Source organism: Papio anubis, chromosome X (assembly GCF_008728515.1).
Source record: "Papio anubis isolate 15944 chromosome X, Panubis1.0, whole genome shotgun sequence".
Lineage (NCBI taxonomy): Eukaryota > Metazoa > Chordata > Mammalia > Primates > Cercopithecidae > Papio > Papio anubis.
In genome coordinates, this window is record NC_044996.1 from 46276278 (window position 1) to 46304061 (window position 27784).

The 27784-nt window shown below is 37.5% G+C and overlaps 2 protein-coding genes across 4 annotated transcripts in view; one reads left to right on the forward strand and one right to left on the reverse strand.

Moving 5' to 3' along the window:
- The window catches only part of PIH1D3 (PIH1 domain containing 3), a 37585-nt gene extending 19091 nt beyond the window's left edge, over window positions 1–18494 (reverse strand). The window contains exons 1-5 of the mRNA XM_003918099.4: window positions 18264–18494; window positions 10166–10306; window positions 6440–6512; window positions 4142–4247; window positions 140–236 (exon numbers count right to left, since the gene is read on the reverse strand). Of these exons, the coding sequence (XP_003918148.1) occupies window positions 140–236; window positions 4142–4247; window positions 6440–6512; window positions 10166–10303 (414 nt within the window). The 5' untranslated portion in view covers window positions 10304–10306; window positions 18264–18494. The remainder of the gene's footprint in view (window positions 1–139; window positions 237–4141; window positions 4248–6439; window positions 6513–10165; window positions 10307–18263) is intronic.
- NUP62CL (nucleoporin 62 C-terminal like) overlaps window positions 1–27784 on the forward strand; it is a 120766-nt gene that overhangs the window by 19908 nt on the left and 73074 nt on the right. The gene's annotated exons all lie outside the window — the stretch shown is intronic.

A 27784-nucleotide genomic window follows, 5' to 3' on the forward strand; every position in this document is an offset into this window, starting at 1 on the left:
TATTCCCCTAGTACCTGAAACATGGCAACCACGATTTTTAAAGAGTTTACAACCTTGCCTACAATATTATGTATACAATAGTCAGTCAATTTAGCTACAACGGTCATATAGAAAATGAAGAAGGGGAGGAAAGGCTTACCACTAGTTCACTGCAACAACTTGTTGAGGAGTCCTTTCTTGACAACCCTAAAAATATATCTTCAGTTCCCACCTGCTGTCTGAATATAATCTCATACCTGAAAAAAAAAATCAATGATTATAGGGACTCAGATGAAAGAGCAATTTCCTGTCAAAGAACAGAAAACTAGAAACTTATGAGGACATGCTATTAGAAAAAATACAAAGACTAAATAAATAAAATGGTTGCAGGTCTTCAGGCATATAATAGAGCATAAAGGAAAAGAAGTCTAGAAATGTGGTCAAAAATAAACACTGAAAAGCAGGATTGCTATTATTTTCTAAAATAAACCTTTAACTGTTTTAGAGCTAGACAAATAAAATAGATTGAGGGAACTTCTAATAAGATTCTAATAAGATTCAAAGTAGAAGAAAAAAGGGAAAGTCTGTTCCTGAAAAACAATGTCTCAGAAAAATACTGAGTCCATAATCTAGGGATTGATAGAAACCTTCCTCTGCTAAGTTTAAACCACAGAGCAGAGGAGAAAATTCAGGTTTAGTACTGTTTCTGTCATTAACTGTGGACCTTGGTCAAGTCACAAACTCATGGGGTCTCAGTTTCTACATTTGTATGATTTATGGGAGGGAGGGGTGAATTTGAACTAAATGATTTCTACGGCTAAAATTCTACAATAGAAACACTGGTAATGTAGTCAGCACAGCTACACTACAGTGCTTAGAATCTAGTCTTACAGAATTCTGAATTTAATGAAAGATTTTCCTGATATTTCACCGCTCGCATGACAATTCACAAATCATTCCTCCCTCCCAAATTTGGGCCAGGAATAGAATGGTTTGTAGAAGCATCCACCACAAGGTACCCCATCTCTTCGGATAGAATGAAACAAATACTTACAAATTATTATTATTATTATTTTGCTTAATGCTACCTTAACAAAGAAATTGTAAATCTCTGGATAGTAAGACTAAAGGACTAGATTGAACTTCTGACCATTTGCCAATAGGAACGCCCAAAAATAAAGAAGGGATTTCTCTGAGTTTGAACATGGCTAACAAAAAGCAACTATTTGCTATGGGGCACTTTTCTCTTAATAGGCTATAACATCTACCAAGTGTTTATGAAGGTGAAGCCAGGTTAAAACAAACAGAAGGGATTGATCTATATGTTCATTACTCCTAAATGGATTTGCTCAAGCTCCTGCTCTTATCCTGAGCTCTAGACACAATTTTCCAACTGCCTACTACATGGGTTTGTCTGGATGTCCCAAAGAGAACTCAAAGTGTACATATCAAAAACCAGCTAGTCATGGTGGCTCTCAACTGTAATCCAGTGCTTTGGGAGGCTGAGGCAGGAGGATTGCTTGAGTCCAGGAGTTTGAGACCAGCCTGGGCTACACAGTTAGACACAGTCTTCACAAAAATAAAGTGTGCACCTGTAGTCCCAGGTACTTGGGAGAGTGAGGTGGGAGAATTGCTTGAGCCCGGGAGGTTGAGGCTGCAGTGAACAATGGGCGGAGCCGGGGGGTGGGGTGTTGGCGAATAAAAAAAAACAAATTTAGTTGAGCGCTGTGGCTCACGCCTGTAATCCCAGCACTTTGGGAGGCTGAGGCAGGTGGATTGCTTGAGGCCAGGAGTTCAGGACCAGCCTGGCCTACTTGGTGAAACCTCATCTCTACAAAAACATACAAAAAACATTAACCAGGCCTGGTGGCATGCACCTGTAGTCTCAGCTACTTGCGAGGCTGAGGCAGGAGAATCGCTTGAACCCAGAAGTCGGAGGTTGCAGTGAGCCAAGATCACACCACTGCACTCCAGCCTGAGCAACAGAGTAAGGCTCTGTCTCAGGAAAGAAAGAAAGACAGAAAGAAAGAGAGAAAGAAGGAAGGAAGGAAGGAAGGAAGGAAGGAAGGAAGGAAGGAAGGAAGGAAGGAAGGACAAACTCACAGATTCTTCTTAACCTATAATTCCTATCAAAGTTAATGGCATTATCATTTCCTTGGTCACCCAAGCTAATAACTTCAGCATCATCTTTGATGCACTCCTCTCATCCATTTTATCTAACCAAATACCAACTTTTCATTCAAAACTCACTCAAATAAAGACCCTCATACTTCTCCCCAAGGCCAGTGCCTTAGCTCAGCTCCTTGTTATTTTTTACTTGGCAACTTGTGATTCTTCTTTCTTGAAATGCTTGTTCATATTCTTTACTATTTTCCTCTGTATCCATTGAGAAATTTTAAAATGTATTTTCATAAGGTAGAAGATAAAGATTTTAAAAATCTTATAAAGCAATTTTCCTCATAATAACCCGAAGTTATTATTCATTTAAAGCTCTCATGGATGTTCTATCTACCTAACATCAAACATCAGGATGAAAAGGGAAAAATTACTCAAATTTGAAGTTTGCTGCATATGGATATTTGACATTTGTTAGACAATATGACAAACAAGTGACTTAATTATTACTTTTCATATGGATATGTGGGCACTATATAAACATAACCTCAAATTTACTCTCTTCATTCTCTAAGAAATGTTTTAAAATCTCCTTTGATTTTTTATGAGGTTTATGGTCTTGACATTGTTTATTTGAAAGCTGGATACTTCTTTCTAGTTAATTATCTGCAGTCTCCCACAGCTTCTATTTTCAGAATTTATGTAGAAGATGGAAGCACGGAGTTTTTTGTTTGTTTGTTTTATCCTGGACAATTTTGACTGGGAGCAGTGGCTCATACCTGTAATCTTAGCACTTCGGGAGGCTGAGGCGGGCGGATCGCCTTAGGTCAGGAGTTCCAGACCAGCCTGGCCAACATGGTGAAACCCCATGTCTACTAAAAATACAAAAATTAGCTGGGCGTGGTGGCATGTGCCTGTAGTTCCAGCTACATGGGAGGCTAAGGCAGGAGAATTGTTTGAACCCAGGAGGGGCGCAGGTTGTAGTGAGTAGAGATCGTGCCACTGCACTCCAGCCTAGGCGACAGAGGGAGACTCTGTCTCAAAAAATATATATACATATATAAAATATAAATATATAAATATTTAAAATAGATATATAAATATATAATATATAAATATAATATAAATATATATAAAATATGTATAAATATAAAAAATATATAAATATATATAAATATATAAAAATGTGTGTGTATATATATATATATATATATATACTGGATAGTTTTGTATTCAGTATTAGAAAACTTGTCAGATCACTTGCCATAGAAGTCTTTAAGAATTTATATAGTACATTATAATTTAGTAAGTGTTGGCTTTGTTTTACCCTGCTATTCTAAATAGTCAATCCAAATTTTATTTCAAAATACATATATGTAAAGCTTAGTCTATTTGACCAATAATTTCATCTATGTATATAAATATATTTTAAGGTTCATTAAAAGTATGAGTACTTTTAAAATCATAATAAAAGGCTTTTTATAGTAATTATAAATTTCATATTTATAACTTGATTGTATTGGAAAGGCAACAAAGCAAGTCTTGAACCCTGCTTCCAAAACACACTGAATACTAAACATAATCTTAGAATATCTAGTAAACAAGTCTGGGTAATAATTGATAATTGGAGAGAGAACATAGCCTTTTACCAAAATTGTGGAACATTGAGTAATTAAAAGCAAGTCCTTGACAATAAACATGGCATTGTAATTTAGTTTGTATGAATGCTTGCAATTTAATGGGCTGGCTTTCTCCAACTGCTAGTTCCACATTATACAACAAACTGACATTAAATATAAATGTATAATGGAAATGACTATATTTTTCATTTTTTGCTAGATAATAACTGAAAGGAAGGTGTTATGCTTTATTACTTGTTTCTGCTCTAGAAGGAAAAAAATCATCAATTACAGATGCTTTCTGTGTGTCACTGTAGTTTTATCTTTTATGTGGTATGTTACTTTATGAATCTTGTAAAAAATAAAATGCTATCAGATGACACAGCTAACTTAAACTCCTAAAGACATTTCGGCTTCATTTGACTTACTCTGGGATTTCTCTAACATCCCACATATCATCATGTTCTGCTCCTTCTGGAACCTCTTCTGAATTCCAGATGTCATCGTTATTTTCCTCGCTGGTTTCAGGGATAACTGTGAAGAAAGGGAAGATAAAGCTGAAGCTCATGCTTTTTCCTTCTCTAAATTGCTCCTGTTCTTCTTCACATTCAGTTTGGGATCATTGAAATAAAACATTATTTGTAATCACTAGCTTGTTTTCTGGTCAAAACAAGCTAAATTAGTAACTACTGACTAAATGTTTCTATCAATACAGAACCAATACATTGTAGAATTATAATAATAACTGTAGAGAATTTGGCAAAAACACATAAACAAAAAGAAGAAAATAATCTACAATCCAACTGCCTGGAGATGATCAATGTTGGTATTCTGGTTAGTATTCTGTTGTGTATCATTCCAGTCTCTCTCTCTCTCTCTCTCTCTCTCCGTATACACATGAAAAGAAATATTATACATTTTTATAGAAACATAAATAGGATTATATTTTAAAATATTTTTATGTAAAAGAAAAAATCACAACTACAATCAATCGGATGTGGAGAGAAATGTCTTATCTTGCATTGTTTTTACTATACAAAAACCCCTTGATATCTTTTCCATGCAAGCATGACATAATTCTCAAAATAATAATATCAATTAAAGAAACTGAAAGCAGTGGATACAATGATCATTTTTTAGTCCAGGATTTTCCTCATGTAGACACAAGCTTTAAAGAAAATCTCTACCACTTGTCCTTTATGCAGAGCTGAGCATGAGGTTGGGTTTCTGCATGTCATCTTTAAATGTTTAAAAGTGGATAGGCTCCATAGGCACGCAAAAACACAGCTTACATTTGTTTTAACTATTGTAGTATCCAGTGGAGACCTGCATTAGGTGCAGAACACTGCTTTGAGTCATTTTAAGCATTCTCAGAAATGTACCCAATTGTCAGGTTTTCAGTTCTGGCAATTCTTTTGAAATTATCAGCTTCTATCTAGCATGGGCTTTGTAAAGCCTAACTACAGATTTATATGTAACATTTTACATATGAATCGTTGCCTTCAGAATTTAAAGATTATTAGACCTACATTATCAGAAATACAGGCAGCACAGAAATACATGAAATGTGAACTAGTCTGCCATGGAGCGAATATCTCTTAAGTACGGCAAATAGCCTCTTGAGTATGTATAGCAATAATAACTGAAATTTTAAAACCATCCTTAGACCTCATTTTAGCCATTATTTTAAACATTTGTCCAGGCAAATCTTTTGCAATTAACTAAAATGATGAATGAAATTCACTTCCTCTCCCTTCTTATCCTCTGGTTAATGGTGATCATGACCAACAGAATTAAAGCTTTTTATATTTTTAAAGATTTGTAAAATGTTCAACTCTAAAAATGTATAACTCAAAATGCTGGGGAAATGTAAAAATATTATTTAGCCTCATTTATTGGACCTGTTTTTTTTTAATAAGTAAACTCAAAGACGTTAATGTATAAGCATCTTAATGTAAGATAAAATTGTGTAGTTGCTTGTTTTATTGTCTTCTCCAAAAATCTATTAGCTCAATCAGAACAGGGACTTTTTCTGTTTTGATCTGCATTGTAGTCTCAGAGATGGTCATACTGCCTGATACATAATAGGTTCTCAATAAATATTTATTAAATAACTCAACGAATGAATTCCATGAAATTGCTAGAATATAGGAAGGTAGAAGGTAAAGAAGCTAAGCATCTTGGTAAATAGACCCTAAAAAATAAAAAATGATCTAACCACACATGACTTTCCTGGTCTTCTATCTCAGAAAATATGCAAGGAATGTGGATAATTCAAGGCAAATATATTTTCCATTATTAGAAAAACTATTTACCTGCAGTAGTAGAGTAAAAACAGCATCTTTATATGTAAATGGCTATTCATCATTTCCATGATTATTTTAGTTCACCTTTTCTCTTTTTAAAAATTATTTATTCATTCCTCCATTTTTAATGAACAAACATAAATTGTATATATTTATGATACACCATATGATGTTCTGAAATACATATACACAGTGGATGACTAACTCAAGCTAATCAACATATGGATTACCTCACCTACTTATCATTTACTTGTGATGAGAATACTTAAAATCTACTATCTTAGCAATTTCCAAGTATACAATACATTGTTATTTAGTTCATCTTAATAAACACTAGTATTAGTATGTATTACTCTCCCTATAATTTTTCTACCAAGGAAAATATTATATTGATCTATACTGCTTTGTTAAATAACTTACCTTTGAGTTCTTCTATTTGGGGTGGTCCAATATTCCCAGGACCCATGGCTCCAATAGTAGATAAACCATTTGTCTGAGGGAGGAGAAAAGGTTCACTATTCTATAATTAATACTTGTATAACCTATATGACTAGTGATACTTCAAATTTGATAGGATTTCCATCAAAAAAACTCATGGAGCTTTCCAGTTTAATTACCCATCATTGTTATACAACAGAAAGACAGATGCCAAGTACTATTGTGAATATGCTTTCCTTGTTCTTTCAAAAAGTCTTTGGTTTAATAGACTCTAGGGCAGAATTGATATTTGGTCAGGCTAAATCCCTAGTTCCAGCTCAGTGACTCATGTATCCCTGGGGATAGAGGAATGAGCCACATTCATCTCTATGAAGGTTAGAACCAAGTATTAGTATAAAGGCATTGACACTTTTGGGGTTTAGCAGTGTCTGGTTGTAGTCAGATGGAGGACAGAGTATGTGAAAGTTTTATAGAAATAAAAACTAACACTAAGCAGAAGCTAAGTGTTCAGACTTCAAATTAATCATTCAAAAGCCCTGATAACTGCTTTTACTTTTTTCCACTATAGGTATGAAACACTTCCCTGTCCCACCGCCTTATGACACTGAACTAGTGGATTTAAACAGCAACCACAAATTAATACTCTCTAATATATGCTGATGTACTTCAGTCTTCATAAAAGTTTATTTTTCCATCTTCTGCACAAGCATGCACATCCCCAAAGGACTTGCCCTGATTCACCAATACAAGCAATCTTCGTTTTTTCAACTAAGTATAACACATATTACACTATTGCTATAGCGACACCACCTCATTGGCCTGTCTCAGGGATTCTTTGATATTTCAAGAAAATCCCAATTTCTTACTATTGTTTTTGCTGATGTCATGCCCTGCAGCACCAACTCACTCCACTGCTGGCAGTCAAAAAATTATTATCTTCTTGCCAACTGGCCAACTAGCACCTCTATCTCTCTTTTTTCAGGCCCCTGTCCTCATCTCCTAAGACTTTAGACATGTACAAAAGTTAGAATGTCTTGTTTGGGCAAGGAGAGTAGTGTCTGTCCTTGAAAGCTGATGGAACAGCTCACATGGGTCTTTATTATGTGAAACTATTCCAAAAGTTACAAATCAGAAATTAATCTATAATATCTCAAAAGTGTCTGAGACAGTAACTATTCCTTTTCAAAAGGTGTTCCAAAAGTGCTGTGTCTGCAGTTAAGGCATTACAGGCATTTTTATGTGAAAATCCCAAGATAATATTTGGGACTTTTTTCCCTCTTTTTAATCACTAATGCCATATAAATGTGTAGTACTTTTCTTAAATTATTAATCATCAGAACACTAATAGTCAATCAGAGTAAAGCATTTCTCAGAACATGAGGGCCTCTTGTTGAGTGCTGCCTTCCACGTAAAATTAAAAGCAGTAGAAAAAAATCTTGGACATTCATGACAAAAATTGGTATACTCTCCATGGACGGTGATTGGCTCAGAACACATAGGAATTTCAATTTATTAATTTAATGAAAATAAATGATTAAAAATAAAAATTTCAAGTTAAAAGACGGAATGGGATCATAAAAACATTAAAAACCATCTGGCAATTGTTTTCTATTAGAACATCATTTGAGCCTTTACCATTAATCTACAGCCAATTATCTGAGCAATTTATCATTGCAATTCATGCCACTTTGTAATATGTAAGACAGAACATCCTCATTATAATGTCTGTGAAGAGCAGTGAACCTTATTTCCCACAGGCCTTAAGATCCCCTCATGGGTTTGAAAAATGACAGACACACTCTCTCCCCAATCTCCCAGATTCTTAACAAGTCATATAGAAAAGGGATAGTTTAAATGAAGCAATGTGTATGCAACTGTTCTCTTGCTGTTTTCAGAGAGCATATTTTCAAAAACACATCACTCTTGTAATCATCCCACAGTTCCCAAGATTAATACATGTTAAAAAATGAAAAGCAGTTTCTCTCCTGGAAAATGTAATAGTTCATTAGAAACATTAATTATTCTCCCACTGTTCTGATACTCTAATTCTGTGTCCTCTAATGATATCTGTACTGTAGTGTCTGAATGACCAATTATCTCAAAATTGCTTATAACCCAGATATACAGAATCATACATTATTATAGTAATTTTCCTTTATAAACTGTACAACTCAGTAATATTATGTTAGTCTCTATTCTCATAAGCACTCATCTTTCCTCCTAGAAACACCTCTAGATGCAAATAAACACCTCCAACCATAAACACCAAATGGAATAGGCTCTGTAACCAGGGTAAATCCTTATATTTGAATCTGTCACAGTTACAAGTTCCACTTCACTATATTCAAGGTTACTGTTTCTCAAATACTTGATATACTTTTTCTATATGGCATAACCTTACCTTTCCTAGGATGTAGGCTCCAGAAAATTATTATTCTGCTACTTCAACTAAGGTAGCAAAAATGAGCTTGCCTTCCCAACTTCACTGATATATTGTTCCTAACTTTTTCTCCTATGTCCTGTTTGTTGTGTATAGCCAATGCTGTCCTTAGCGTCCTGATGTTTCTTTGTTCAGCCTCTACTAAGACTTTTCCCTCACTAAAACTTCCTGGTTCCTGATCCTGGCTCCAAGTTGACTCAGTTCTTCTACAAATTTTGTTTCCATTTCACCTCTTATTTATTCTGCCCTATTCCACCTAAGCTCTTCCTTAGGGTGGTACCTCAGTTCAGTGTCAGTCTGAGCCACTGAATTTGCTGCCTGTTCATAGCTTGCTTTTTTCTCCACATTGTGGCAAAAATAAATTTTGGGAGGAGTAAATTGATACATACGTTTGTGAAAGATGATTTATTCATGGTAAATTTGTCATATAACAAAACACTTCATTAAAATAATTTTATGCAAATTGACATAGTCTGTTATACTATGGGATTTTTTGCCCCAAATTTTGTTTGCCCTATCATAGGCAATCTGATAGCCAAGGCTCACTGATAGTTAAGAAATAGGAGAATGGAGAGAGGGGAGTTATATAAACATGTTTTAATTGTTCTGGGAATACTGGCAGTAACCTTGGAGTGGTAAAAGGTCAGTTCAAGGAACTCTTCTACCAAAAATGAAGCCCATCTTGCTACTGCAAGCCTTGCTGGCATTACTTATCCTGACCCCAAATGCTACTCAACTAATTAGACTCCACAACTTTATTTGTGCATTACTGGGAAGACAATCTTGGTAGACTGAAGCTAGTTTGCCCTATTATTTGGCTCAAAAACTTTCTGTTCTGCGTTAATGTGTAGACAAATTAGAAAATTAAGGGACTGGTACTTGGGGGTCCAATTAATACTGTATAACTGAAAATATTTGTCTTATAGAAATATCGTCTAGGCTTAAACAATCCTAGCTACCACTCTGCAATGGTTGTCAGGCATTCTTTAGCCATAAATATAAATGACAACATTTTGAAATGTGGCTATTGCTACCATAGTTACAGAACTATTTTCTTATTCAGTGTTCAGGTGGTTTAGAAAAATATAATTATGTTTGCTAGAAATGTACTAGAGGTTACATTGTCATGCATAATCAGCCTTGTAGCTTCCTATGAATGTATCAAATGACACAGCTCTGCTCCCACAGCTAGGTGGGAACAGGTTGTTCAAATATGATTCCACAACTTCCCATAAACAAAACTAATTCAACTGTAAGTATATGACCACCTGTCCATAGTCAGAATCATCCTCTTCTTCAGGATTAAGTAGCTTAGAGAGGGCTTCCAGAGCTGTAACTGAAGAAACACTCTCAAAGTCCATATTTTTTGTCTCCATATTTTCAGAATCCATATTTTCAGATTCCATTATCTGAAGAAAAAGATAATCAGAAAGAGGTATTTTACTTTTCTGTTTTATTTAAGACATGAAGATGTTTTATTGTCATATCTCCCTTCTTCCCTCGGTCACTCCATTGGTTCTTATACTTCCTTGGAAATCCTTTTAAACTCCTTCAAATATATGTATTTTGCTAACTCACAGACCTGGAGCACCAAGTAAACTCAAACATTCAGCCTGCTTTACTAAAATGTCATACTCAAGCTAACAAGCACTTATCGAGCACCTACTATAGTGGTTCTTGGGTTTTAATGTGCTTAATAATCACTTGGGGGAGTTGGTTTAAAATGTAGATTCTTAAGCCCTACCTCTAGAAAAAGTGTATGATACATTATGTATCATCATTTGGGAACATATTTTTTAGATTGTCTTTTTATTTGTCTCATGTACGCTGTTTAGGCTGTGTATTCTACTAAGTGAACTGAAAAATATGTCGTTTGAGGTACATGCCCTGATGATCTGTATTCATTTCACATTTTTTTGCCTCAGGCAGGCCTGTATCTTCTGCTTTATTTCAATTCTTAATTAACCTTTGATGATGCCTAGCATTATATTGCCATTTGAGAGCTCCAATGGGTTAGTTCATTGACTTTCAATGAAAAATTGTTTTTCTGATTATAACAGTGATACTATAAATGTCTATTGTGGGCTTTTTAGGAAATAATACATTAAATGTATAAATAAGAAAAGTATAACTACCTATAATGCTACCATTCAGACAGCAGTCTTTTTAATAATCTCTGCAGTTATATTTGGAGTAGGAAGTTCAGGATCTTTAAAAATGTTAGAGGTGTCAGACTTTTATGAATAACCTTAATAAAGACTGTAGAATTAGATCTGTTGGTAGTGATTTGGGCATAAATATAATAGGAATCTTTTTTTACACTTCTGCTGACATTTTGAAAACATGGTAATAAAATTAACTCATGGGAAGTATTTCTTTAGTACTTTTATTAAATGATCTCCAAAATTTTTGCTTTGTACCTAGAACAGTAATACAAAAGGATTCTCGAATGTGTGCTGGTACTGTCAAAATCAATCTGCATGCAGATAGTGTTTTACAAATCTTCTGGTTTTTTAAATTATGTTTTGCCATTATTTTGACTTTCTTTTTAAAATAGAAAACTGATCCTAGTATCTATCAAAGACATTGAGGGTATGAAGTAAATATTAAATTGCCCTGTACCTGTAGCATAGAGGCAATATATCATAGCGGTTAGAAGCAGGGGCTCTGGAGTCAACTGCTTGGATTTGTATCCATCATTTACTTTCTTAGCTCTGTGACTTTCAGCATATTATTTAAACTCCGATTATCTAATTTTCTTTATTGATAAAATGGAGATAATAACAGTGTCTATCTTTTAGGGTTGTTACAAGAATTAAGTAGCTTAATACAAGTAAAAGAGTTTGGAACAGTGCTGGTCACAAAGTTAGCACTCAACATATGTTGGTTATTATTAGTTATTTAAAAGTTTTATTTTGCTGGGTATGACTATCATGTCTAATAATGATGTGGAATAAGTTAATGATAAAACTCATTACATTGGAAAGTCATTAAACTGGAAAAGTGAAATAAAAGGTAATAAAATAATTTTCTCTCACAGTACAATCTGGTAGTCTGCAATGGAAATGAATAATTGACACAAATAAAACAAAGAGGATCCTGTTTATATTTTTAAATTCCTAGTTGATTATGTGTTCATTAAATATTTACCTAATATTAAAAGCAAAAATTTATTGTAACATTTTCAACCTTTGACAATGAAAGAAAAAAATGCATCCAGGTATCTGATGCAATTATATAATTGGTATTTGAGTTGAGATGGTGCAAATGAGATATTTAAAAAACAAATATAGTAGAAATTGTTTATTATACCAGTATTACATACTTTTACAAAATTGTTTTGATGATCAAATTATGCAATGCAGGTGAGTTTACTAAAATATGAAATGCTATATAAAAATATCATTATCTGACACATAGTATCAGTACCCACAGATATTTGATCATGAGATATGTGAAAGTTCAATGGTAGGCCAATGAAAGAAGAATAAACTGGGACCAGCAAAGCTAACCCATAAGTAGGTATTCTAAAGTTCCAAATATTGTGTCTGAGGTAGTAGTCAAAACTACAATTTATGTGGTCTTATCTGCTTGGCAGAGACATGGCAGCAGGAGTTCCTGGACATGAGCAGTGCTTCGGGGCAGAAAGGTTGAAGTAATGGTTACAGGTAGAACTATTTAGGGTGAAGAAGGACGCTGGCCTATAGAAGGTGGGGTACAGTTCTCGAGGACTGTGCACAACTTGACTGCTAGAGATGAAGGTTCAGAATAGGGCAGAATAGGGCTCAAACTTCCAGCTGGAAAAGAGAAAACACACCAGGTACTGCGTCGGTGGCTTTCTCATGTCACCTAGGTACCCACAGTGGAGGTTATGAAGGAATGTTATGGTTCCTTTGGTACATTGGATACTGGATTTAGAAAAACCAGATTAATTCTAAATCACTACCAGTTAGTTGGAAAAGAACTCTGGCCTGGTTCTCATTAGGTGGGAAGTAGGCCAGTGTGAGCAGTGGGAAGCTATACCTGTAGATTTAGTGTCTTTAATAACTGGAGCCGGCACATAGTCAGCAGTGGATTAATACTAAATGAAGCATGATTAAATTCATCTGAATGTTATATTTCAAAATAGTCATTTGGAAGGTTATACACTGATATAAATTATGCTATCAATGCTCAAAATATTTTGGGATTTTTCTTTTTATTTGGAATTACCTTCATATGTATCACCAAGAAAATAGGTATCATTACGGTATCATTTGGTTTGATTACACATCAGATCTGTCCCCAAGTGATTTCTAGATATATTTAGATATCATGCCTACTTTCAAAATATGAAGATTTTCTTTTTTGAGGATATTCAAAAGAATGTGCTACATGCCTCAAGGTGATTCTAAAACAGAAGTTTCAAAAGCAATTTTAGCAATAACAACCACATTAGAATAAATAGATTAGCCTCCAAAAGTGACTACTTTGAAGGGGATGGTCCTCCTTGGAATGTGTACATTTGTTTTTGTTAAATTATTCACAATGATTCTTAGTAACACTTTATATATTTGATGCATATTGGGAATTAGACTTCTTGACGTCCAGTTGGACTTCCAAATCATGCTAGAATAAAATGCCATAGATTTGCACTATAGCTCAATTGAAATAGAAATATAAAAATAAAATTACCACTTTAGCCAAAGTATTTTTACCTTCAAATGTAATAATAATCTGTAAACACAAATTAATAAATCCTGAAAACAAAAATAAATAAATCATGAAAAGTTTGTTGATATTGTATTTTGAGAAACAAAAGAATCCCAAACATTTTGTGACTAACTAGTTAAATGGTTCAAAGTATCAAAAGAGAAAAGCAATTTGTGAATTTTTAGAAAAAAGCATTCTAAATTCAATGGAAAGGAAGATTCTAATAGCTTTTTAAGAAGTCTAACATACTAAGAATAACTTACTAAACTTGATTAAAAACATTTATTAAAGTTCATTTGACACAAGTAGATCACAGTTGAAAAACTAAAACAGGAGGACTTTTTAGGAACTACAAATGAACTATTTGTAGTGAACTATCTTTACTACAATGAACTATGCAGTGTTAGTTTATAGGTCTATCTTTTATTTCTAAATGTGATATACATTTAAGTTCATCCTGAGTCTGGCAATCAAGGTCCTTCAGGATATAGTCCCAACGTAATTTTTTGTCCTTCACTCCTATTATTCTCCTACATACTGTGTTAAAAACTAAACTGCTTATTAAACATACTCTATCATTTCCTGCCTTTGTACCTTGGAGTGTATTCTTCCTTTTGCCCTGACTACTTGGATAGTACAGTGTAGTGATTTTTAAAAAGAAGATTCTGGCCGGGTGTGGTGGCTGATGTCTGTAATACCAACACTTTGAGAGGCCAAGGTGAGTTCATGGGTCACATGAGCTCAGGAGTTCGAGATTAGCCTGAGCACCATAGTGAAACGCCGACTCTACAAAAAACACAAAAATTAGACGGGCGCAGTGCCGTGCCCTCGTGGTCCCATCTACTCAGGGGTCTGAGGCAGGATAATAGCTTGAGTCCCAGAGATGGAAGAGCCGAGACCGGGCCACTGTACTCCAGCCTGGGAGACAGAGTGAGACCCTGCCTCAAAAATAGATAAATAAATAAAATAATGAAAATAAAAAATAAAAAAGAAGATTCTGGAGCCACACTGCCTAAAATGTTTGAATCTGGCACTGTCACTTACATAGGCCAAGAATAAATTTAAACTAAGGAAAATTTAAGCGTTTCAGTAAAAACAAAATATATTACTGTCTTTTATTTGAGAGTTGGTCATTTAGAAAATAAATTTTCTAAGCTCTTTGTTTTTCTTTCTTTCATTTTCTTTTGCTAGGCCAATGCTAATGGCAACATTTTCCAGATAGAGCCTTTGATTTTCCCACATTAACCTGAGTACTTGGGGTCTTCATAAATAGAAGCATGATTGGACCATCTACTAGCCACAATGAGCTAAAGCAACTGACACTCCAGAACCAGCTCATTAACCTAACACTAGAGCCAGTCAGGGGCTGAAAAAGTTCAACCAGGTTGGCTCCAGACCCACAGCACTTAAGCAATATCAGTAACCTTGAGTTAAAGTCAGACTGGTTGTAAGGCTGGGATCATGCTTTCTATTTTATTTGCCTCCATCCACAGTATCAATAAAAATGGCTTTTGACATCAGTTAATTGTAGAAAAGTCTAGGTAAATTAGTGAAAACTCTGAATTACAGACTATTCAAATAGATAGTAAATTTTATTAATTAAAGTATATATAGTAAATAAAATCAGGGTGATAAAGAACCACCAAGCAGGGCTGGGTGAGGTGGCTCATCCTGTAATCCTAGCACTTTGGTAGGCTAAGGTGGGCGATCACTTGAGGTCAGGAGTTTAAGACCAGCCTGGCCAACATGGCAATACTCTGTCTCTACTAAAAAACACAAAAATTAGCCGGGCATAGTGGCGGGCGCCTGTAATCCCAGCTACTTGGGAGGCTGAGGCTGGAGAATCACTGAAACCTTGGAGGTGGCCGTTGCAGTGAGCCAAGATCATGCCACTGCACTCCAGCTTGGGTGACAGAGAGAAACTCTATCTAAAAAAAAAAAAAAAAAAAAATTCACCAAGCAATATCCTTTTGGAACTTGTTTAAGTAAATAGATATATCCCTATGTAAAATACTGACTTTAACACAATGATTTGAAAGTACTGAAAATCTATTTATTCTCTAAATAAATTTGGCATTTCTTCTGCAACTTCATATTTTTTATTTATTTTTTTCAATCAGCTTTCCTAAATTGAAGCAACTTTATTTATATAGTGCCTTAATTTAGCAATTCCTCCTTTAAAATTCTCCTGAGAACACAAAAGTGACATCATCTCTGCCTATGTCTGAATTAAATTATAATATACTGACTAATTGCTTTCTGCTTTGCATTATTTGATAACTATACTCATCAATGATTTCCCACCTATTAAAAATAATTCATTTTGAATGTATCGTTACAATACTAAGAATGGTTTCTTTTTCCTGTCTCTAACTTTCACTACCATAAAATGTACTAACTCATAAGTAACTATGGGAACTTAACAGTTTTCGTTTCAAATTTAAAACATATTTAAGGAAGATGCTTTTTGAAAGTACCTGGAATCTTTCATAGAAAAAGAGGTCAAGAAATTAAATAGTTATTGATCATTAAATTTAAAAAAAGTGTATTTTGGCTAGGCGCGGTGGCTCACGCCTGTAATCCCAGCACTTTGGGAGGCCGAGGCGGGCGGATCACTTGAGGTCAGGAGTTTGAGACCAGTTGGCCAACATGGTGAAACCCCGTCTCTACTAAAAACACAAAAATTAGCCAGGCATAGTGGCGCGCGCCTGTAATCCCAGTTCCTCAGGTGGCTGAGGCCAAAAATCCCTTGAACCCGGGAGGTGGAGGTTGCAGTCTAGCCTGGGCAACAGAGCGACACTCAGTCTCCAAAAAAAAAAAAAAAAAAAAAAAAGCACCTTTTGATTTCAGATTTCCTCTATTTTAGTCATTTATTCATGAGGAGTCTGTACCATCCCAATTCTTTTTGAAAAGTGAGTTTTGTTTTTGTTTTTGTTTTGTTTTGTTTTTCTTTTTTTTGGAGACAGGATCTTGCTGTAGACCAGGCTGAAGTGCAGTGGCACGATCTCCGCTCACTGCAGCCTCGACCTCCCTGGCTCAAGTAATCTTCCCACCTCAAACCTCCCAAGTAACTGGGACTACAGGCTGCGCCAGTGTGCCCGGCTAATTTTTGTATTATTTGTAGAGACGGGGTTTCGCCGGCTAATTTTTGTTATTACTCTTAGAGATGGGGCTTCACCGTGTTGCCCAGATGGGTCTCGAACTCCTGAGCTCAAGCGATCCCTCGCTTAGGAGTCTCAAAGTGCTGAGATTACAAAAAAATTAGTTTTTATATGGAGAGGCAAATCCTTGGTTTCTGTAGGACCCATCCTGAATTATCGAATGCTATATAGTACATTTCAGACAAACTTAATACACTTAATATTTTTTCCTCTTTGTTTATCTATCTGAAGTCTCATACTCCATCTCTATCTAAAAGGAAGTTGGAGGGACTTCTTTTTAGATAGAGGTGGAGTATGAGACCTCTTTTGTTTTTGAGACCATGTCTCACTGTCGCCCAGGTTAGAGTGCAGTGCCGCCATCACGGCTCACTGCAGCCTCGACCTCCAGGGCTCAGGTGATTCTCCCACCTCAGCATCCAGGCAGGCAGGCGCCAACACATCCGGTTAATTTTTATATTTTTAGTGGAGACCAGGTTTCGCCATATTGCCCAGGCTGGTCTTGAACTCCTGACCTCAAGTGATCTGCCCACCTCTGCCTCCCAAAGTGCTGGGATTACAGGCAGGAGCCACCGCGCTTGGCCCGGCAAATTTTCTTGCTGTGCTTTAAATTTTCTCCCCGAGTCCTATTTTTTTTATTTCTTTAGGAAATACAGTCTCTGTTCTGAATCCTTATCACAAGAAGCTCTTAAGGAGTGATGACTCCTCCCTCTTTGGTCAAACTAGGTTCTCTCCCTTCACTCAGATTTAATTTTTTTGGTCATACTTCCTCATCTTTTGACAGTTACAGTCAAACGACATGGAATACTTTCCCAATCAGCCCTTGGCGAGTAGTAGGTTTTGTAGGTACAAGTAGTCTCTGCACAGTACACTCGGGCCCACCAAGTGAAGGTCTGACCACTTCTCACTCCTCAGCTTATCTAACCAAGCAACACTGGAACTCTCAGGCCACAGCGTTCAAGTTGTCGCACAAAGGACATTATTCACATAGTGAGTACTGGGGCCATTTTTTTTTTCCCAGTCTGAAGTGTTATATCCCCCAAAACATTTCCTAACCAAGGCATGCTAGGCCAGGATAAATCGTGCCTGCACATATAAAACAGAAGGGTACAGTGGCTGCTCCAGTTTGGAGCACCCAGATCCTCCTATAAGAGAATATGGTTTACATTCCCAAATTAGTCATTATTAATGGTAAGGGAGAATCAATAAGTGCATGTGAGAGTTGAGAGAAGACCAGTTGAGAAACCTTCAGATGTTCATTTTTGCCTTCTGACAGTCGATCAGCACCCATCTCTCACTCACACCCTGTAAAACTGAGTTTTGTTAAAGCAGCGTCCTGCTTCTAGAGTCTAGGATAGCGGGATTTAGGGAACGGGTCTCCTCTACCTTGTTCAAGTTGTGGCTTTTTGGGGTATCTCTCAGAGTTATGAATATCTAGAGTTTTCCCTAGTTTTTCTGATAGCCATGGCATCTGAGGACCCCGTCTTTTCCCCTCCTAAGGTTCGAGTTTCCTCACCTTGGTCAGTTTTCCGGTCTCAGGCTAGGCTCCGAAAAGACTGTGGAGAGCGCGGCGTCTCTCTGTTGCTAGGGTAACAACTTTGTTTTGTTCCCGCCCCCCACCTGCCAACCTCCGGGTTCCCGCTTGACTTTTCTGGCCAATCATAGAAGAGTCTCATCTGAGACAACACTGGAATCGACCAATCCGAGCGCGTCCAGGTCAGGGTCACTAGTCGCCCTTTCTAGTTAACCAGGTCGACCCCTTTTAAGCCTCAGTCTGGGTTAGCTTCGCTTCAGCGGGAACCTGCCCACAGCGGAGGCCGGTTCTTTCCGGCTCGAGCAGGTCCGGACCCTCCCCTCTGGCGGCTACGCAGTCTCGGAGGCTTGCTCGTATAGTTCAGGGCCGGACAGCGAGCGGCGGCGGCTGCCACCAAGGTAAGTTTGTGGGGTTTTCATTTGTCCCGTTCGTCAGCACGCTTCGCTCTCTTTTACGCTTTTCCCGCGCGTGAATTCCCGATCTGAGGACTCGATCTCCAGCCAATCTGGAGAGGCGGGGGCAGAAGGGTAGGGGCAGTGGGCCGGGGGTTGAGAAGGGTTTGCTACCGTCCTCCACGCCCCCCGCCTTTCGCGTCTCCCCCACGCGACAGAAACACGTATTGTGCTTCCGTCCTGGCTTGGCGCGTGCGATCGTGTTTGTATGTGTGCAGGTGGGATCGCATTTTATTCTTCTCTGTGGGCAAGCCTTCCGGGCCCCAAGTTCCCGGGGGAACACCTGGTCAACTGCCACCTGGTTCCTGTGGGGCACTGGCTTGAGCTACGCGTCGCTCCCACTCTAGGGAAAATCGCGGCTCCGGGAGCTCTGCTTTTCCCGCCTCGGAGTGGAGAAAAGCAGGCGCGCCGCTCGCTTGCCACTGCTAGGGAATCTGGTTGTCTTAAGTTCACTTAGAGATAGAGTTGTTACTCTAGTTTCCCATAAATTCCGTGGCTTGGTTTTAAACAAAGGGGCGGCGGGGGGATGGCGTAATAAATATTTACAGTACTTAGGACTGATTAGCCATGATCAACAGTAGGACCCCACAGATGGTTTTAATGAATGGTTACTTTTGGTTATTCAGGTATTGGAATTTGATTATAAATGAACTAAACTGCTTCCTTTCTTTCTTTATACCATGCATTTCTTAACGACCATCCCATCTGGCATAGGGGATAGTGAGATTTGATTAATTTGTCCATTCTACTTGTTATTATCTACGGTAAACAAAAAGTGGGGATAGAATAAGGTTATTGGCTAAAGCAACGTTATTGGCCTTTTAGCCAACTTACCAATACCTTAATTCCCCTTATTACTGTGAATGATCAGAATTTAGGTGTCTTACATTTTGCTAATTCTTTAGATACTTGTGGAGCTTAAATTATAGATATTATGCCATCTCCTTTTTCTTGCTTTTTTGTTTTTATTCTGCCTCATTGTGCATTATTCTAAGTCTTTAATACTCAGCCGGTGTTTTTCAGACCTTTTGACTGTGACCAACAGTAAGAAATAAATTTTATATTGTGGCCTAGTACACATGTAGACAATATATAACCGACAACCATTTTTACAGAAACAACACTTAACATTTACTACCTGCAATATACTCTGATAATTTCCATTACGTTTTAAAAAATGTACACCACAACCCCCTAATGATTTGTTCCTAGATCTTTAGTTTCCAAACTTGTGTGTGCACTTTATTTAAAATTTATTGAAATAAAGAATTTATTTAAGATGCAGATTGCCCTGGCTCCCTCCAGAAATTGGTTCTGTGGTCTAGTGGGACCCAGGAAGGTATACAATATAGCATATGTGAAATACTTGGTACAGTGTCGGGTGCACAGGTGTTCAGTGAATATTAGTTTTCTTCTTGGGGAACAAATGTTATTTATCTTTAGGGATATAATAAACTCTTCAAGGTTTCATCTGTCTCTGGCAAGGTGGCATCCAATACTAAGAACTGTTTTCCCCAGGTAGAGGAAGTGGTGGGGTGGGGGATGGGTCCAGGATCTGAGATTAATCTTTAAGCAGTTGGCTTCCCTGAACAATGTTGGAAATACAGAAGCTCAGAGGCTGAGGAACACAAGGATTAGAGAGATTCTGTAACTTTCCCAGGACCGTGCTGTCGGTAAGCAGAGACAACTGAATTTGACTCCTAATTCGGTTTTAAAGTAATGAAACTTGAGAGATCTAAAATATTTTTTAGAATACACCCAAAGGTTTCTGTGGATTTATAGCTATGAAAAATGGATATAGTTTAGCTAATTCTTTTATAATATATAGAGTGTTTTAAAACACTGGTTAAATAATTTATTAATGCAACATTGAAAGAAATTAAAGATGAAAAATCACTCAATTCTGCTACCATAATATAACTGATAATTCTGTTCCCCTCCTATCATTATCCATATGTACCTATGTTTTTACATGATTGTGATCCTTTTTCGTGTACTTTTTTGTTATTTTTATTTAATATTGTTTTGGAAATTTTTTTCCATGTTGTGATAGTCTTTATATTTTGCATTATTAGCAGCAACCTAATATTTCATAGAGTGAGTTGGCTATAATTTACTTAGCCTAACTAACCAACAACAGAAAATAAGACACTATGTGTGCTTTGAAAAGGGAGATGTAGCCAGGTGCGATGGCTCACACCTGTAATCCCAGCACTTTGGGAGGCTGAGGCAGAAGAATCACTTGAACTCAGGAGTTCAAGACCAGCCTGGGTAACATAGGGAGCCCCCATCTCTATAAAAAATATTAAAAAATTAGTCAGGCTTGGTGCCATGTGCCTGTGGTCCCAGCTACTCAGGAGGCTGAGGTGGGAGGATTGCTTGAGCATGGGAGGTTGAGGCTGCAGTGAGCTGTGATTACGCCACTGCACTCCAGCCTGGGTGACAGAACAAGACCCTGTCTCAAAAAAAAAAAAAAAAAAAAAAGTAAAGGGAGATGTGAGATATGCTAATATAGTTATTCCATGATGTCTTGGGTTATTTAAAATCATTTCTATAACTGTATCTTACGTAACAGTGAGCTCAATAGGAAGCCTAACAGGAAGGCCAGATCTAGATCTGGGCCTGAGCTGGGAGTTTTTGCCCCTCTTGGATGTATGAATTTGACAATCAAGATTTCTATGTGCTAGAGCAGGCAGTGATCAGCCCTGGTGTCCTTTATACATATGAGTTAGGTTGAATATACTTTTTTACTTTTTTGTTTTGTTTTGTTTTGTTTTGTTTTTTGAGACAGAGTCTGCTCTGTCGCCCCAGCTGGAGTGCAGTGGTATGATCACAGCTCACTGCAGCCTCGACTTCTGGGGCACATGTTACCATACCTGGCTAATTTTTTTTTTTCTTTTTTGGTAGGGACTGGGTTTTACCACGTTCCCCATGCTGGTTTCGAACTCCTGGGCTCAAGCAGTCCACCTGCCTCAGCCTCCCAAAGTGCTGGGATTACAGGTGTAGCCACTGTGCTTGGCCCAGCAGCATTTTTTTTTTTTTTTTTTTTGGTCAGCAGTGTTTTTGAGATTTTTAAATGCAAATAAAGTTATTTTTTATTGCTATGTAGTATTCCAATATATGACTAAACCACTTTTAAAAAAATCTCCATTCCCTTATTGCTGTTGGACATTTAGGTTGTTTTAAATATACAGGTAAGATTCATATAAATCACGCAAATATTGTTATGATTCCACTTGCATGAGGTACCTAGAATAGAGTAATTCATAGACAGAAAGTAAAATAGAGGTTACCAGGGGCTGGAAGACGGAGGAAAAGGGAGTTAGTGTTCAGTAGGTACAGAGTTTCTGTTCAGGATGATGAAAAATTTTTGTCAATAGATAGTTGTGACAGTTGAATAACATCATGAGTGTACCTCATACTACCAAAATTGTACACTTTAAAATGGGTAAAATGGCAAGTATTATATGTATTTTACCACAATTAAAAAACTAAAAATTAGAAACATAAGAATTATGTTTTTTTTTCAGAAGCATATGTTTAATTGCTTTATTTTCTGTGGAGTGAGGCCATGAAAAAAGCGAACATCCTATTAAAAAATAAACTTCAAGTTATATTAGCCAGATCTGTTTTTCCTTGTAAATAATAGTTTTTGAGGTCTTTATATGACAGCTTTTCTTACTTGTATGTTTGTAAAAGGTTTTTATGATTATCATTCTTCAGAATTCTCCAGTTTTTTGTTTTTTGAGGGTTTTTTTGCTCTACTTTTCCGGAGTTTTGGGGAAGATTCTTATAAATATGGGCATACCTTTGAGGCTGTCTTTTGCATTTGACTGCTATTCACCAGTTAGTTTCCTTAGCTAGTTCTTTCAAGTATTTTACTCACTCTCCTCCCCTCACCTACCCTCCGCTATTCCCTGCCCTCTCTTGCATTCCTCCACCCCCTTTCCAAGCAGCCATACCTCTTCCTAGGTCTTCATGCCCACACATACGCTCTGCCCTCCCTTGGGTCCTTCTCAGCTCCTCCAAGATTCTCTCTCTCTCTCTTTCTTTTTTTTGAGACGGAATCTCGCTCTGTTGTCCAGGATGGAGTGCGGTGGCGCGATCTCGGCTCACTGCAACCTCCGCCTCCCAGGTTCAAGCGATTCTCCTGCCTCAGCCTCCTGAGTAGCTGGGATTACAGGCACTCACCACCACACCTGACTAATTTTTGTATTTATAGTAGAGACGGAGTTTTACCATGTTGCTCAGGCTGGTCTCGAACTCCTGACCTTATGATCTGTCCACCTCGGCCTCCCAAAATGCTGGGATTATAGCCGTCAGTCACCATGCTCGGCCTGATTCTCCCTCTCTTGATTCTTTCTGGCTTTGGTCCCACTCACTCCTTTTCCAATTTTGTAACTGCTAAAGTCTCTCACTGAAAATGAGCAATTTACAGTCTTCAGCAATATCACACTTTTAACATTTGAAGAATTGATCCTCGTTTTGGGATTAAAATAAAAACTTTTTCTAGGTCTTAAAATTAGATTCTGACCTTAAGGCTTTGAGAAGCTATAGTATGAAGGGGGAAAAAAGAACTTAATATGAAAGATAATCAGCAAATTATACTGCTTAAGATGTTTGATATGAACTTGAAACCAATGCACCATTTTCAGAAGCCCTATATTTTGTTTTGACATAAGATGATTACCATTTGAAGTTTGATCCCTCTCTGTTTCCTTCAAAATGCCTGGGCTAACTTCACCTCTCCCTATCAATTTCTCTCTGGGAACAGAAACATTTAGAGTAAGACATTAGTAATTCAGTTTTTACTTCCAGAGTTGGCATGCATAACTATTACTGACAAATAGGGTCATTACTGTGCTTTGAGGCTTAGATTTTTCTACTTTCTTCTTGAGTACTTTTTCTGGAAGACTTTATATCTTGGTGGTGCAAGGGGTTTCTTCTGTGAATTTGTACTTCCTTTGCGTCTCTGCCTCTCTAATTAATGATGTGTTAAACAATCATATGTATTGCCAGAGGTTGCTATTTATAGAAATGGTTTTATAACATGACTGATCATATGTGAATTTTCAGGCCAGATCTCTCAGTCATGATGTTCTTGAGAAGGTTGAGTGCCTTCGTGGAACTTGATGATTGTCAAGTAACTAGGCAGTTTAGGGAAAATGTTGCCTCTAAAGAAGAATAGTCTATTTGCTTCTAAGAAACTAGGAACAATTTTTAATAAATTATATGGCTAAGCTTCTGTGCTAGTCACCTCTTGACAGTCATTTCTCAAAGTAAATGTGGGGGAATTAATCATTACTCTCAAAATCATTTATACTTTTGAGACAGAAATCCTTAAACATTATGCTGAAATGGCTTATAATAGGTACCCAGGCTTGAACTGATTTTGTTTCTGCCTTTTGACACACGTAGATTTATCTTCCTAATGATGTGTTGCTTAAGCTAGTATTAAAATAGAAGAATTGTGTCCGGTTCCTTCACTTACTAGTTGCTTGACCCTAGGAAAGTTAGTGTCTCAGAGCCTCTGCTTCCTCGGCTATAGAATGGAGATCAAAATACCTTTTTGGTTTGTTGTTAGGTAATGAAGGTAAGGGGTTTCAGTTTCAGTAAGTGCTTCCTTTTATCTTTTTCCCTTTATATTACATAAGAGAGTCTAGAACTTGAGTGGTAAAGTGGTGTGTCCTGAAATGACCTACCATCATTTATTGATTCTAGATCAGGTTTCCTACTACCGAGAACACTCCCAGAATCAAGAAATAACGGTAGGTAGTACACAGAGCAGATAATTTGCATGCTGATACATGAACTAGATGAATAGTAATTTTTTAAAATTATAATTTGAAATCCAGTTTATGTTCACTGTCTGGGCCAGCTGATAGTGTGTCCAGAGTTGGTTCCTTCCGGTGGATTCCTGGTCTCACTGACTTCAAGCATGAAACTGCGGACCCTCACAGTCAGTGTTATAGGTCTTTTTTTTTTTTTTTTTTTTTTTTGAGACGGAGTCTAGCTCTGTCGCCCAGGCTGGAGTGCAGTGGCCGGATCTCAGCTCACTGCAAGCTCCGCCTCCCGGGTCTACGCCATTCTCCTGCCTCAGCCTCCCAAGTACCTGGGACTACAGGCGCCCGCCACCTCGCCCGGCTAGTTTTTTGTATTTTTTTAGTAGAGACGGGGTTTCACCATGTTAGCCAGGCTGGTCTCGATCTCCTGACCTCGTGATCCGCCCATCTCGGCCTCCCATAGTGCTGGGATTACAGGCTTGAGCCACCGCGCCCGGCCCAGTGTTATAGTTCTTAAAGATGGTGTGTCCGGAGATTGTTCCTTCAGATGTTCAGATGTGTCCAGAGTTTCCTCCTCATGGTGGGTTCGTGGTCTTGCTGACTTCAGGAGTGAAGTCGCAGACCCTCACAGTGAGTGTTACAGCTCTTAAAGGCAGCGTGTCGGGAGTTATTCATTCCTCCTGGTGGGTTTGTGATCTCACTGGCTTCGGGAGTGAAGCTGCAGACCTCTGCGTTGAGTGTTACAGCTCATAAAGGTGGCACGTCCGGAGTTGTTCATTACTCCTGGTGGGTTCGTGGTCTCGCTGGCTTCAGGAGTGAAGCCGTGGACCTTCGTGGTGAGTGTTACAGCTCATAAAGGTAGTGCGGACCCAAAGAGCGAGCAGCAGCAAGATTTATTGCGAAGAGTGAAACAACAAAGCTTCCACAGCATGGAAGGGGACCCGACTGGGTTGCTGCTGCTGGCTCTGGTGGCCAGCTTTTAGTCCCTTATTTGGCCCCGCCCACATCCTGCTGATTGTTCCATTTTATAGAGTGCTGATTGGTGCATTTACAAACCTTTAGCTAGACACAGCGCTGACTGGTGTGTTTTTACAGAGTGCTGATTGATGTGTTTACAAACCTTTAGCTAGACACAGAGTGCTGATTGGTGCATTTACAATCCTTTAACTAGACAGAAAAGTTCTCCAGGTCCCCACCCAATTAGCTAGACACAGAGCGCTGATTGGTGCATTTTTACAGAGTGCTGATTGGTGCATTTACAAACCTTTAGCTAGACACAGAGTGCTGATTGGTGCATTTACAATCCTTTAGCTAGACAGAAAAGTTCTCCAAGTCCCCACCCGACCCAGAATCCCAGCTGGCTTCACCTCTCAATAGTGCTCTATAATTATCTTTGATTTGCTGGTTCTTCACCAGCAGTGAGGATAACCCCAGCATTATATTTTGGAAAGCTTTCACATAGCACTTTACATAAAATTAAATTAGACAAGGTAATATATGTGAAGAGTCCTTTGCAAACTTATTTTTAAAATAATATTTTGGTTATTCACTTAATGGAACCGTGAGAATTTTAGAAGTGAGGAAACCGAGGCTTCAAATGCATTTAAATGACTAGAACAGTCTAGTGGGCATCAACACTCATTCAGTTATTTTCTTTCTCTCCAGCCATTTAGTTAATGCAGTAAGCCCCATTTAGATTGGACTGCCAGGTGGGGAACATTCTACTCATTTATAGTAGCCCTTCCAGTGAGCTCTGATGATTTTTGGGGGCCTAGTAGGCTTTCTGCTGAGGGCCTTTATCATCTAGTATTTCTTTCTTTGAATATGTGTGCTTGCATTGAGTCACCCAAGCGAGACTAAGCTGGGCTCAACATACAAAGCTGTAGTTTTGTCAGCTTTAAGCTCCTGTAGTTAGGCAGTGTGGATAAGGATAGGTTACTTAGAAGAGGAAGAGAGGTTGTCTGGAGAAACCCAACAAGGCAGAGATAGAGTATTCCTATTGATTGCCACAGATAGGGAGAACAGAGCTGTTTCCTATTTTTTAATAAAGTAATGATATGCATAGGGAAGCTAAAGTGTGCTAAGTTCCTGTTTCTTAAAAAAGGATAGGGAATACTGATTAATTTCAGACTTTGTTTTAAAAAATATAAATTTAAGTCTGTGTTAAAAGAAATAATTCAAGATAATGCATGTGAATTAATAGAATATGTAACTTCCACACCTGGGAAAAATTAAGAGAATAAAGAAAATCTCATCAATCCAAATATGCAGAAAAAAGATAAAATATATATAATGCCTGGCAAATAAAAAACACAAAGTAAGATGGAAGAAAAATTCAGTAGTATCAGTAGTCACAATAAATGTAAGTAAGTTAAACTCACTAAGAGACTGTCAGATTGAATTTAAAATATTTCGGCTATGCTACTTGCAAAAAACACATTTAAAATGACACAGAAAGGTTGAAAACAAGGGAATAGAAAAAGATACACTAGGCCAATACCAACCTAAAGAAAAATGGTGAGGCAACATCAGTGTCAGACAAAATATGATTTAAGGCAGTTTAGTAATAATTAGTTACTTCACACTGATAAAAGAAAGAAAATTTACCAAGAGTCTGTTGACTGTGAACTTCATATAAGCCCCTAACAATACAGTCTTGAAATATATAAAGGAGGCCGGGTGTGGTGGCTCACGCCTGTAATCCCAGCACTTGGGGAGGCTGAGGTGGGTGGATCACCTGAGGTCAGGAGTTTGAGACCAGCTTGATCAACATGGTGAAACCCCGTCTCTATTAAAAATACAAAAAAAAAAAAAAAAATTAGCCAAGCGTGGTGGCACATGCCTGTAATCCCAGGTACTTGGGAGGCTGAGGCAGGAGAATCACTTGAACCTGGGAGGCAGAGGTTGCAGGAGGTTGCAGTGAGCCGAACTTGTGCCGTTGCACTCCAGCCTGGACAACAAGAGTGAAACTTCATCTCAAAACAAACAAATAAAAGAAATATATAAAGGAAACAGCAATGGGATTATAGGGAGAAATTTACAATTCATAATAATTGGAGGCTTTTAAACACCTTTGTCAGAAACTGGTCAAGCAAAATAGATTAAAAAATAAAAAAGCTAAAGATATGAAAGATTTTAAGATCTAAATGAAATGGAAGGGCAAGCATCTTTAATTCCAAATTTTTAGTGACAAAAATGTACTTTTAGTGCAAAAAGTGTTTTTTTTTTGTTTTATTTCTCAAATTTCTAAGGCAGAAAAAAATTAAAG